The 12,408-nt window shown below is 41.0% G+C and overlaps 1 protein-coding gene across 2 annotated transcripts in view; it reads right to left on the bottom strand.

Moving 5' to 3' along the window:
• LOC139934709 (kinesin-like protein KIFC3) overlaps positions 1-12,408 on the bottom strand; it is a 40,134-nt gene continuing 27,726 nt past the window's right edge. For both annotated transcript variants that reach the window (XM_071929080.1, XM_071929081.1), the window contains 10 exons: positions 12,000-12,179; positions 10,319-10,585; positions 8,337-8,630; positions 6,726-6,830; positions 5,612-5,742; positions 4,374-4,494; positions 3,713-3,842; positions 2,818-3,021; positions 1,933-2,111; positions 1-703 (listed from right to left, as the gene is read on the bottom strand). In XM_071929080.1, the coding sequence (XP_071785181.1) occupies positions 617-703; positions 1,933-2,111; positions 2,818-3,021; positions 3,713-3,842; positions 4,374-4,494; positions 5,612-5,742; positions 6,726-6,830; positions 8,337-8,630; positions 10,319-10,585; positions 12,000-12,179 (1,698 nt within the window). In that variant the 3' untranslated portion in view covers positions 1-616. The remainder of the gene's footprint in view (positions 704-1,932; positions 2,112-2,817; positions 3,022-3,712; positions 3,843-4,373; positions 4,495-5,611; positions 5,743-6,725; positions 6,831-8,336; positions 8,631-10,318; positions 10,586-11,999; positions 12,180-12,408) is intronic.

Below are 12,408 nucleotides of genomic sequence, written 5' to 3'. Positions count from 1 at the left end.
CGGTGAGTTGGCCGCGCTGTGTGTAAAAGGAAAACCAGCGAATATGCACCAAGACTACACGCGCATGCGCACGAACGGAACCGGAAAACACACGCGTACGGACATCGTACATGTACATGTAACATGTATACTGAACATACCATGGACGTGGAAACATACAGAGCTCAAGCACTCAGATAAGGATAAGTTTTACAGAGTTTCTTACTTTATTTACGCCTTTTAACCAAAAGGGTATTTATGAATTGGAATCAAAGCGTGTTGAATCCGTTTTCAACTAGTGGTTTAAACCGGCCGAGGCCTGGTTCTTATCAATCACCAGGCCTCGTTGGAATTAAACCACTAGTTGAAAACCTCTTCACCACACATTAATTCCCTTGATAATATATCGTGATATTTGAGTAGCAACTGATACATGTTTTTCTAGCATTTTGCTAATGCTTTACAACAGCAAATAGTTCACTGTGTTACCAGTCACCTTAGTTAATACCGATCCCCAGGAAAAATAGTTGTGCATAATGTATCAAGTTGGTTTACAAATGCAGAAGCTCTGTTTTCTTCCTGTTTAGTCGGGTGCTGATTATATCATATCTTAATAGTGGCGAGTCTTGGGTTTTGATCATCTTCGTGGGGTACCCCGTGTTCTTGTTGGGGTACCCTTTGTGCTCCTTGATGGTGATGAGTGATAACCAGATGTTGGTCCGTCCTGGAACAAAAATACAAAACAAATGCTCCAGATTTAACAACTGCTTGATGATGTGAGAATGTTTGCCGGCGGGGAAAGGGAAAGTGAATCATGATATTAATGAATAATAAAATGGACATTTATATTGCACAGTTACGTATATAAGGGAGCGTCTCAAAAGTCGGAACGGTAGGAACGTTCTTTTTGGATCGCAAGAGTATCCCCGCCGCTTTTGTTCGTTCCACAGGACCGGTCTTTTGGAACGCTCCGCGTATACTTTGTCATGATGTTGCGATCCTGCGGGCATATGCCCGCGATCCATTGGACCACGGGCATATGCCCGCAGGAACGTTCTTTTGCGCTAGGAACGTGCCCGACTTTTGAGACGCTCCCTAAGTATACTCTACTACGCATGTACTAAAAATGGGGGAAAAAAATGAATAAAAAAATAAATAAAAAAATTACACAAACAGAGCAGGAATGAATTAAATGGGTGAAGCAAACGAATGGGTTTTTAACTTAGATTTAAATACATTGAGTGAAGAAGACTGTCTAATTCAAGGTGGGAGATTGTTCCACAGATTTGGAGCGGCGTATATAAATGCCCGATCACCTAATGTAGGCCTAGGTTTCCTAGATGGGTGGGAGAACAATGTGGGATCTTGAGATTGAAGGTTGTGTGATGCTGGAGTAGAGACCAAATCAGAGCTACATGTAGCTCCCTGTTAAAATTATCAGGAAATAATAATAAATAATAATAACCATTTGTATATAGCGCTTTTCACACCCTGAGGGCGTCTCATTATTACCCCTGGTCACTAGGCCTTAATTCTCTCCTTAAACCATCTCAGCTCCCTGGTGGGGAATATACAGCCTTGTGCAACATTAATATGCGCTACTCGGCTAAATAAATCACAAGAACCGTCTCTGCCCTCACAGGTACCCATTTACCCCTGGGTGGAGAGAAGCAATTATAGTTAAGTGTCTTGCTCAGGACCGGGTTTCGAACCCACACTCTGCTGAACAGAAGCACCAGAACTTGAGTTCAGTGCTCTTATCTGCTCAGCCACGAAACCCCATGGCTTGTGTACTACAGTAGAACTACATTAGTCTCTACAGTAACCTGCGTAATTTTGTGGCCAGGCGTGTTGGGCAGAAGAGTGTAAACCAACAGTAATACACCTATCAACTAAAACATATTTTCTCTGCAGTGAGTTTTGGTCTCAACTGAACAATACACAATTTCTCACCTCATATTGCGCTAGTCTGTCTTTGAGGACAGCTACCTCTGCCGCTTCGCTCTTTTTGGAAGCCGCACCTAGCTCCACCGCTCGGACCCTCTGGGCAAAGCTTAGGCTGCATTGGGATTCACTGATGTTCTTGTTGACGGGGGATATTTGTACAACCATTAAGGTCTTACTGTCACCTCCTGAGAAGGAAATAAATAGCAACAAAAAGAGTTTTTTTACACAAACTACATGTATGTTATCAAGAACAAGAACTACACATAAGAAAAATAGGTTGAATCTGATGCCAATCAATCTGATTCCAATCAATCAATCAGAGAGAATTTATATAGCGCCAAAATCACCAAAGTTGTTCAAAAGCGCTCAAGACAGTTGAATGAAGTTAACGTTGATACACTTGTTGGAAAAGAAAACATTTGAGGAGTTTCTTGAAAATGTGAATAGTGTTAAGCATCCTTGATGTGGTTAGGGAGAGTGTTCCATTCCTTTGGTCTTGAAATGCTCCAGTAGAAATTTACAATTTCTTCATAGGGTGCCCTTTACCATTTGCCTCGGTGCCCTTACCCAAGAAAGCATACAGGCCTAAACTTCTATTGACTAGACTCATGTCAGTTCCTTCTCATTGAACTTTCTGATAGAGAACTTTCTAAAATTCAACGAGTTCAGGCCTGAAGCCTTTCATTACTTGAGTGTAAGAAATTACCTCTTTCTAAAATAAAACTACAGTACTTCAGAGGGATCTGTTTCTCAGTGTTTTATACTATCAACAGCTCTCCATTGCTCGCTACCAAGTAATTTTTTATGCTAACAGTTATTTTGAGTAGTTACCACTAGTCTCCAGTGTTCAAATGTAGTTACCACTAGTCTCCAGTTTTCAAATGTACTTACCCAGTGATTCCTGCAACAGGTAAGTCAGCTTTGAGTTTCTATAGGGAATGTGACCCTGCTTGCTGCGCAGCGCATAGATGACATCGCCCAGTGACGACAGGGACTTGTTGATACTTTGGGCTTCCTTGAGTCGAGTTGTGTCTGTGTTGGAGCCGGACTTGTTGACTCTCTCTGACCCGGCAAGGTCAACAAGGTTCAGCTTACCTAAAAGGGAGACAAAAATTAGAGTTGCAAGGTCAGAAATAGTTTTAAAAATTCGGCAGAGACAAGACCAAAAATGAAGGGACAGCTCACAAATATTTACAAACCGGCCAAGTACAATTAAATGTTTTAGAGTTATTTTAAAGATGGTCTCATCTTCAAGGGAACAGAGGTAAAAATTTCTGTGTCCTGCAGAAAATATCGCTCAACAAAAAAACAGGATACCAGTAACAGAGAGTACACACCACGTGGTATTTTGGCTGATTAACTTATTCTGGTAAGCATATTTTTGTTTTGCTCAGAGCTAAGCAGCACTATAATATTGGGCTCTGGTATCTGGTATGGGTGGCATGTGCGTAAAGCGCTCGCCTCTCACCAAGGTGACCCCGGTTCAATTCCCGGCCGGGGCCATATGTGAGTTAAGTTGTGCGTTGGTTCTCTGATGTGCCATGAGGGTTTTCCAGACCATCCAGTTTTCCTCCCTCGAGAAAAAAGCCAAAAGGTCTCCCTTGCATGCCTGGTTCTCGAACACATTGTAGCCGCATCCTTCGCAATTCAGCTCTTAGCTGCGAGTAAGGATAATTGGCCCCCCAAAATTATTATCTTGAAAACTTCTGCAACCTAGTACCCTGCAAGTCATGCATTACAGTATCCACTCATTCACGATAATTTGTTGATAACATTGATTTCCTACCGATGTTCCGTTTGCCAGAGGCCTTGTTCTTGCCGATGATACGCACACAAAGCAGAGCGTGTGAGCGTGAGCTGTGTTCATTCATATCTGTAGTAGCTGTTGCACGGTTGCGACGACCCATTTTGAAGACCTAACACAGAGAAGATGTTTGATGCATATAAAAAGTACTGACAAAATCGCTTGATACCAGGGGTCGATTTCACAAAGAGTTAGGACCCATCTTATCTCGAGTTAGGATTGTGTCTGCATGCTACAGTGCAGGGTTGGGACTCGTCCTAAGTCTAGTCTTAAGTTAGGAAGAGTTTTGTGAAATCGACGGCAGGAGGTTTTCAGACTTTGTTTAAAGACACTGGACACTATTGGTAATTGTCAAAGACCAGTCTCCTCACTTGGTGTATCTCAACATATGCATAAACTAACAAACCTGTGAACATTTGAGCTTAATTGGTCGTCGAAGTTGCGTGATAATAATGAAAGAAAAAAACTATAGTAAAGTAGGTAAATAGTGCATGAACACATTGGAAGAGGGGGGGGGGATCAGGTAGGTATATTGAGGTTTGCTACAGCCTTATAGGCGTTCGATCACAGTTATTATGTATGCATCCAAAATTTGAATTGGTCCTGCTCGCTTAAAAGAAGAAGAAGATAATTTGATCCTCACCTCATTTACGTCTTCCACACTCGTCACGTCGATCTCGCAAAGACCAGGAACGTACAAACCACTCCCATCTGGGTTCATCTTGATCTCGAGCTTAACTTGAGGATCATCGCTGAGGAGATCTCTGTAGGATTACAAAGTACGCTTTTAGCTTTCCTGTTAAAGAAAGGGTCGTTTCTGAAGTCCTGGACCCAATTTCACAGAGCTGCTTCAGTACAAAAAGGAGCTAAGCACAACAAATACATGTTGCCTGAATAAGGTTACTACCTCAGCTACCATGTACATGTACATGTACATGTAACATTATACAATTGTTGCACGCTGTGACGGTGTCCATAGCGTTTTGTACACTCGAGGGGGAAAATGGAACCCGAGGCGAAGCCGAGGGTGCCATTTCCCCTCGAGGGTGTGCAAAACCCATGGACCCCAGTCACAGCGTGCAACAATTGTTTTGTTATACCTTTGTATAATTGTTATTCCTCTTCTCGAAGTTCTGTTGTTACCTTCAAACATCATTACGACGGACTATTCCTTGTTTAATAAGCAGACGAACAAGAAACAATTCCCTCGAACCCGCGGTTGTTTTGTACACAGCGCTGGAAATCGACCAACGCTGGGAACGATCAAGGTGATGTACACCGGTGTACATCACTTTTCATGTTACCAGGCCCGTCGAGCCATGTAACATGCGTTTTTTGTTGCGCGTCACATGATTGGTTCTCAACCAATCAAACTTCATAGTTTGTTACCGAGGTATAACAAGTACAATTGATAAATTATAATAATAATAATAATAACCAGTTTGTATATAGGGCTTCTCACACCTGAAGGGTGTCTCAAAGCGCTTCCAACCACTTGTCACCGGGCCTTAATTCACTCCTTCAACCATCTCAGCTCCCTGGGGAGTATGTACACCATCAAACTGTTCTCCTGCTCATTTCTGCCAATGAGTTGATCCCTGGTGCAATGGTGTTCGATAGAATAAAGCCCGATTCATACTTCCTGGGAATGCAAACCGAATGTTGATGTCACAAACTCGCAAAGAATAATTTGCAGCAGTTCAACTCTGCTCAACTCACTTGCGAATATCCCTGCGAAAGGAGGGTTGTGACGTCAAATTTGCATTGCATTTGCATGAACCAGGCTTTAATTCAAGAAGGGGAAGATTAGTTCAAGAAATCAAACTTTTTGTGTGGAACCATGTGACATGAACTACATTGCGAGTGCATTGAGACACTAACCTGAGTGTTTCGTTATAAATCTCCATGACCGAGACGGTAATGGTGTATAACCACTCCTCTGATCTGGCACTCGTTTCCTCAAAGAGATGCTGTAGGGCGCGTTGGTTGATGCCAGGATTACTGGCTGGTCCCTACATAAAATAAAATAAAAATTATTATAAAATTGTATTTTTTAATTTTTTAAATGTGTATGTGACGTTTTGAAGCTTTGGGAAATATGATAATAATTTAACTATAAAAAGCAGGACAGTTCTTTTCAGAACTGAGAAGTCTCCCGAACCCCCGATTATCTACTCCGCGGCAGTAGAATATAGCAAGACAGTTCGCTAAGAACAAACTCTACCCTGGCAAGTAGATACACACATGAAGTTACCGCAAACCAAATATACATTGATACCTCAACATGCAATGCCTCAAATCCTATTATATAAATAGTAAACTTGCAAGTACAACCAGGTATTTAACATTTCTTGGTGGGAGTGTTGGCTCTGAAAAGAGCCGGTGTGGTCTCGAAAGTTTAAACAGGGTATACATTCGTATGGACTGTGAAAGGGGTAACCCTGTTTCAGCCCTAGGAGTAGGTGACAACGGCCTCCGGAAAAAGTAATTGTAGCCCACACCTTGAAGTGGCCTTCAGGCCTTTGTGTGTTAGGCAACTTGCATAAAAAAAAAACAATAAAAAAATCTGTTGGAAACGTTGAGACCACACTGGCTTTTTTCATAGCCAACACTTCTCCAAGAAAGCATTTGAACAAATGCATGAAAGCGAATTGCTGGGAAAGAAATTGCTTTGCAAAACAGAATGTTTGTGCTCATCACCGGCTTCATGATAGTAAAACAGGGGTGAGAGTCATTATTAACAAAAAAGTCTGAAACTTGCATACAAATTCAAAGGTATGTTGAAATGATGGCATTTTCTACCGTTTGGTAACCCCTGGGGTTATAGATTACAAGGAGCCTTTAGAAACAGTATCCAAAGCATTAGAGAAGTAGACCAATGAGCAGGATTTCTTTATTTGTGGACAAAAATATTGCCTGATTTTGTTCACCAGGCCGACATAAAAAGTCTGAATTCAGCCAAAAGTCTGAACAATCTCATCCCTGGTATTCTTACCTCCATGGTGTAGGTCTTTCCTGATCCAGTCTGACCATAGGCGAATATACAAACATTATAACCGTCAATGCTTGATACAACCAATGGTTCAACTTCTTTGAATACCTAGATGCACAGGGAGAAACAGTTTAAAGTTCAAAATTGGAGCCTCATGTTTTTTTTTATAGTTTGGTCTCCTGGATAAAGTCATGCTTTAGTGTTACCAATATTGCTTTCATTAAAGACAGTGGACACTATTGGTAATCAGAGATGCCAACATTGAACTTTAAAAAAGAGTAGCATCTCCCAAAAGTTAAGGGCGAGCGTGGCTTGGGCTCCCTAAACCGATCTTTCTATTACTCTCTACAATGCTCATTAGCTCATTTTCAGGCATTGTCCTGAAATAACAATTACCAGAACAGCTACAATTGTTTATAATGGCCAGTGAAAACAAAATCTGGGAAAAAAAAAAAAATCCCTCATCTTCTGACTTTGTTTTAAAAAAAAAACCATAACAAAGGGTGGCCTTACTTAAAAATTTTTGTTTTAATGGTCAGAAATGCAACAACAAGCTATTGGGAGAGAGAAAAAACGTGTCCGGATTTTGGGCAAAAAATACGTGTCCGTATTTTGGGCATTGTCTGGACATCGGCGCTACAATTACTAGTAAGAAAACATGGAAACTGTCTAGCTTAGATCTCACAGGCCACTCAGTTGAAGGTATTTTTGTTCAGAAGGTCTCCTTTTTTGTCGCCATTATTTCTTAATTTTTGTGCCAAGCTTCGATGAAGTACATGTACAGCATGGGCACAATAATAGTGGATACATGAGGAATGAGGTGACTGTGACACGTTAGCTCACACACAACCTCATTCCCCACGCACGTGTGCACTATTCCCATGGTGTAATAGAGATCAATGGGTACGATCTTGCAGCAATGAACTAGCGTAAAAATACTCATCCGGCCAGCCAGCGGGGGATCAGAGGGCACGCAACAATCATTACGTCGAGACACGTATGTTCGAGTGAATTCGCCGCTATTATTCAATACTGCGTTCTAAAATTAAAAGTGTTTTTTCTTTTCTGTTACAATTATTTTGATATTTTTCTTAATTTTTATTTCCACTTAATAGTTCATTCGTTGTTTGCATGTATCGTACGCTTTAATAAAATTATATTGGGCGGCTTGTTTAGCGTGTTTTATTGAGTATTATCGTAGCGTCGTAGTCACAGCTCGAAATCGTATTTGCTACGCCCAAATTGTGTATGTTGGTATCTCTGGGTAATTACTCAAAATAATTATTAGCATAAAACCCTTACTTTGTAATGAGTAATGGGGAGAGGTTGATAGTATAAAACACTGTGAGAAACGGCTCCCTCTGAAGTAACTTAGTTATCGAGAAAGGAGTCATTTTCCAAGAATTTGATTTCAAGACCTCAGAATTCGATTTTGAGATTCCGAAATCAAGCATCTGAAAGCACACAACTTTAGGTGACAATGGTGTTTTTTCTTCCATTATTATCTCGCAACTACAACGACCAATTGAGTTTAGATTTTCACAGGTTTCATACTTTCCATACTCATTTAGCTCGATCGCATCTGTTTTTATTTTTTTAATTTATTGTACTGACCTCTTCTTGAGTAGATTGTGCCTGAAACACCTTATCCACTTCAAATGTGGTAGTCCGCCCTTTGTTTTGCAAAAAGATAAGAGCATCGTCATCATGGTCAAAGGTGACGGCACTTCTAGCCAGCGGGCCGGAGCCGTCCTCTCGGATGAGAGGACGGACCCTGCAGAAGACTCGAATACTTCCCTTGAGATCGATGATTTCGTTGTGGTATCGCTTCCGCAGGGCCATCTCACGTTGATACTTATGCACCAGTTCCTTGTTGTGCTCTGTGAGGTCTGACAGGGCCTGGCTGATCTGTATGTGGGTAAAAAAGGGGAAAATTATTATGGAAATATTGACTGCTATGAAGGACATAGTATGGAAATATTGACTGCTATGCGGGACATAGTATGGAAATATTGACTGCTATGAAGGCACAGTATGGAAATATTGACTGCTATGCGGGACACAGTTAAAATTACAGGCCAAAGGTAATGTCAAAACCATGACTATGTCTAAAGCGAAGCTGAGGGCAAAGCCATGGTTTTGACATCACTGAGGGCCTATAATTTTACATGTGCCCTGATTACTAAGCAGTCAATATTTCTTTTATAAAATATCGAATAAAGATTCTTCTAATCAACAACCCTGACTATGGTGAAAGGTCGTCTGCGAAGAAAGGTCGCGCAGTGACACGGACTGCTAGTCGTACATGTACATATATCAAACAGCACAAACGAATGACCTATTTGTGACAGTTATTTTCAGGGCAGGCACAATCGATTGACTATGTCCTGGGCATATGACGTCATCTTGAAAGAAAAAGGGGGCACAGCTATTTCCATGACTCCATTTTTAACCAATCTGATTTGAGGATTCTATATATGAGGTCCATTACATTTGTTTTTAGCTACAAGCTCTGCAGACTTGTGTATTTTCTCCTCAAACAAGTCAAACTTGAGCTCTGGCCAACATACACATGGTTTTGAAGCTACCTACTGTACATGTACACATATGTTCAGGTACATGTACAATGTACTTACTAGTTACCGTACCAATTTTCTGAGGGCAAAACAAATCAAGGCCGAATTTCACAACGCTGTGTAAGCAGAAAATATAGTGAAATAAATAAGCGGGATGTCAGTCACAGACTGTCCGGTGACATTGAATTTTGGCTGGTAAGCTTATTTTGGTAAGCACAGTTTTGTTGTGCTTACCTGTAACTACTTTCTGTGCCTATATAAACAGCCCTTAGACATTGGGCCCAGATTGAAATAGGAGTTATATGATACTGTTGTGATTGTTGTTAGTGTCTATTGTGATTATAAGAGATGTTAAATTTTCATCGGAGATAAAGAATATTAATTGTTTTTTGTTTGTTTTTTACAGTGCTAACACAAATCGGTGTATGGGTAAAAAAAAGGAAGAAAAAAAAAAAGAAGAAGTTAATATTCTAGTGTAGGTCGTGGCCGGTCGTGACCGGTGGCTGGGCAGCACCCTGCGGCCTGGCCATGCGGCAGTCCGTTGTCAATCTAGTCATGCTGTTAGTATCTATTTACTAGTCCTCCGTGTCGACAAGCCCAACGTGACTCACACTTGATTTAGGTACATGTAAGCACCGAAATACAACAATACTTTTCACACCGCTGCATTGGTGAAAGAAAGTTACACTCAGTTCTACACAATGGTATAGACCGTATTGAATAACCCCTTTTTGCTATGAAAAGTCGCCACCTTGTAGGGCAAACCGTATGCGCGGCCAAACGCGTACATCATCGAAGCACGCAGCACGCAACATTCCAGGTTTGATTTCTACGGCACATGCTTGCACACACACACGCACAGACGCCATCTTGTAGGTCAGATATTTGAGCCGCGTGACGTCATATTCAATACGGTCTATTATCAAGTACACTTTTTAAAGTTTTCATAAACAAATGAAGTCAGAACTTTCATGAAAACCACATTGAAAAAAAAAAAAAAACAAAGTTTTTAGTCTTTACCTCTTGTTTCGTTTGTTCAATGGCGGCCTTCAGCATCGATGGGAACTGCGCACACAATGAACGAAGCTGCTGGTACTCCTGGGCAATGGTTACCAGTCCTGGTCGGATCTGCGTGAACTTGGCTTTCATTGCTGAGAAGCGTTGGTTGAGGGAGGAGGCTTTCTCATCGCCTTCCCTCCGGGCTTCAGCGACTTCCACCTCGGCACGCTTTGCAAGCGCGTGCATCTCCTGATCAAGGAGTGCCATGTGGGCATCGTGTTCTATTAACTGTGTGGATTGAATAATGGAAACAAATGTTAAATGGTGAACACAGCTCATCAATGGCAGAAAAGATGAAATCCAGTAATTTTGTTTTTACCAACTGTCGTCATAAAAAAACAAGCACAATTATCCTGCTGTTGTTTTTTAAACAATACTTGATAAAATTATGTGTGAGTTTCAGTAAAATCCCTGCAAGTAATTGTTCGTTTAAAGACACCGGACACTATTGGTAATTGTCAAAGACCAGTCTTCTCACTTCGTGTATCTCAACATATGCATAAAATAACAAGCCTGTGAACATTTGAGCTTGATTGGTCGCCGGAGTGGCGAGATAACTATGAAAGAACAAAACACCCTTGTCACACGAAGTTGTGTGCTTTCAGATGCTTGATTTCGAGACCTCAAATTCTAAACTTGAGGTCTCGAAATCAAATTGGTGGAAAATTGCTTCTTTCTCGAAAACTACGTCACTTCAGAGGGAGCCGTTTCTCACAATGTTTTATACTATCAACCTCTCCCCATTACTCGTTACCAAGGAAGGTTTTGTGCTAATAATTATTTTGAGTAACTACCAGTAGTGTCTACTGCCTTTAACCGTTTCCGGTTTAATTGGACATCACTGGCCAATGACCAAAATGCACCCAGTATGTAGCCCAAGAAAGCTCAGATTGGCATTTCATCGTGCGAACCACAAAGCAGCAGTTACGATGCAACCAACGAAGGTCGACAAAGGTGACTTGGACTATTGAACAAATCATTCATTGGGATTTAAACATACCTTCTCCTATAAGAAATGTTAACTTGTATCGGGGATAAAGAATACTAATTTGTTTGTTATACCCATACACCGATGTGTGTTACATGTAGCACTGTGTACTCAGTACTTTCCCAAGTCCTGTGATATTTTTTTCACAGGACTCGGAAAAGTACTGAGTATACAGTGCTAACACACATCGATGTATGGGTATAACAAACAAATTAATATATCTTCTCCTGCAGGGCTTTAATGTGCATCTTGGAGTGAAGGAGTTGTTATTATACAGAAATAAATCGTTTTTACAGGGTTAAACCCTCCCAGAGCTACATGTATGGTGTTGGCGTAGTGTTATCTTTCTTTGCCTTCCACCTATTGGAGTCCGGTTCACAATACCCTAGGGCACTATGTAGATTGGGTTGTCAGTCCCTACTTGACTGCGTTGGTTTTCCCCTGGAATAATTCTCTAGGGTTTTCCTCACACATCTAAAACTGAAACTTTCCTTCCTCGTCTTCTCTTCAATGGATAGTAAAGTGATAAGGTTCTCTTTTCTAAGATCCTTGCCTTCACAATCAGAATTAAATGAAAAAAAAATGAAATTATAATGCGATTGATAAAGGTGACTTGGACTATTGAACAAATCATTAACTGGGATTTAAACATACCTTCTCCTGCAGGGCCTTGATGTGCGTCTTGGAGTTAAGGAGTTGTTGTTCGGTGGCATCACATGATTCCCTCAGACTACAGAGTTGTCTGTTGAGTTGTCTATTTTGTTCTTTAGAGGTGATCAAGGCATCCTTATCCGCCTCTGACTCGACAGTTACTGTCTTGGTGACTTCAACAACCTTTAAGATTCCAAAGAGATGGTCAATTTAGTTGCAACCTTTATCAGGGGTGAGAGTCATTACTAACGAACAAGTCTGAAACTTGGATACAAATTCAAAGGTATACCAAAATGATGGCATTTCTACCTTTTGGTACATGGGTTTATAGATTATTGGAAACAGTATCCAAAGCAATAGAGAAGGAGACCAATGTGCAGCATTTGAGGAAAAAAAATATTGTCTGACTTTC

The sequence above is a fragment of the Asterias amurensis genome, chromosome 3 (genome assembly GCF_032118995.1).
Source record: "Asterias amurensis chromosome 3, ASM3211899v1".
Lineage (NCBI taxonomy): Eukaryota > Metazoa > Echinodermata > Asteroidea > Forcipulatida > Asteriidae > Asterias > Asterias amurensis.
Note: the sequence above shows the minus strand (reverse complement) of the source record. Positions and strands in the feature narration are given on the sequence as shown.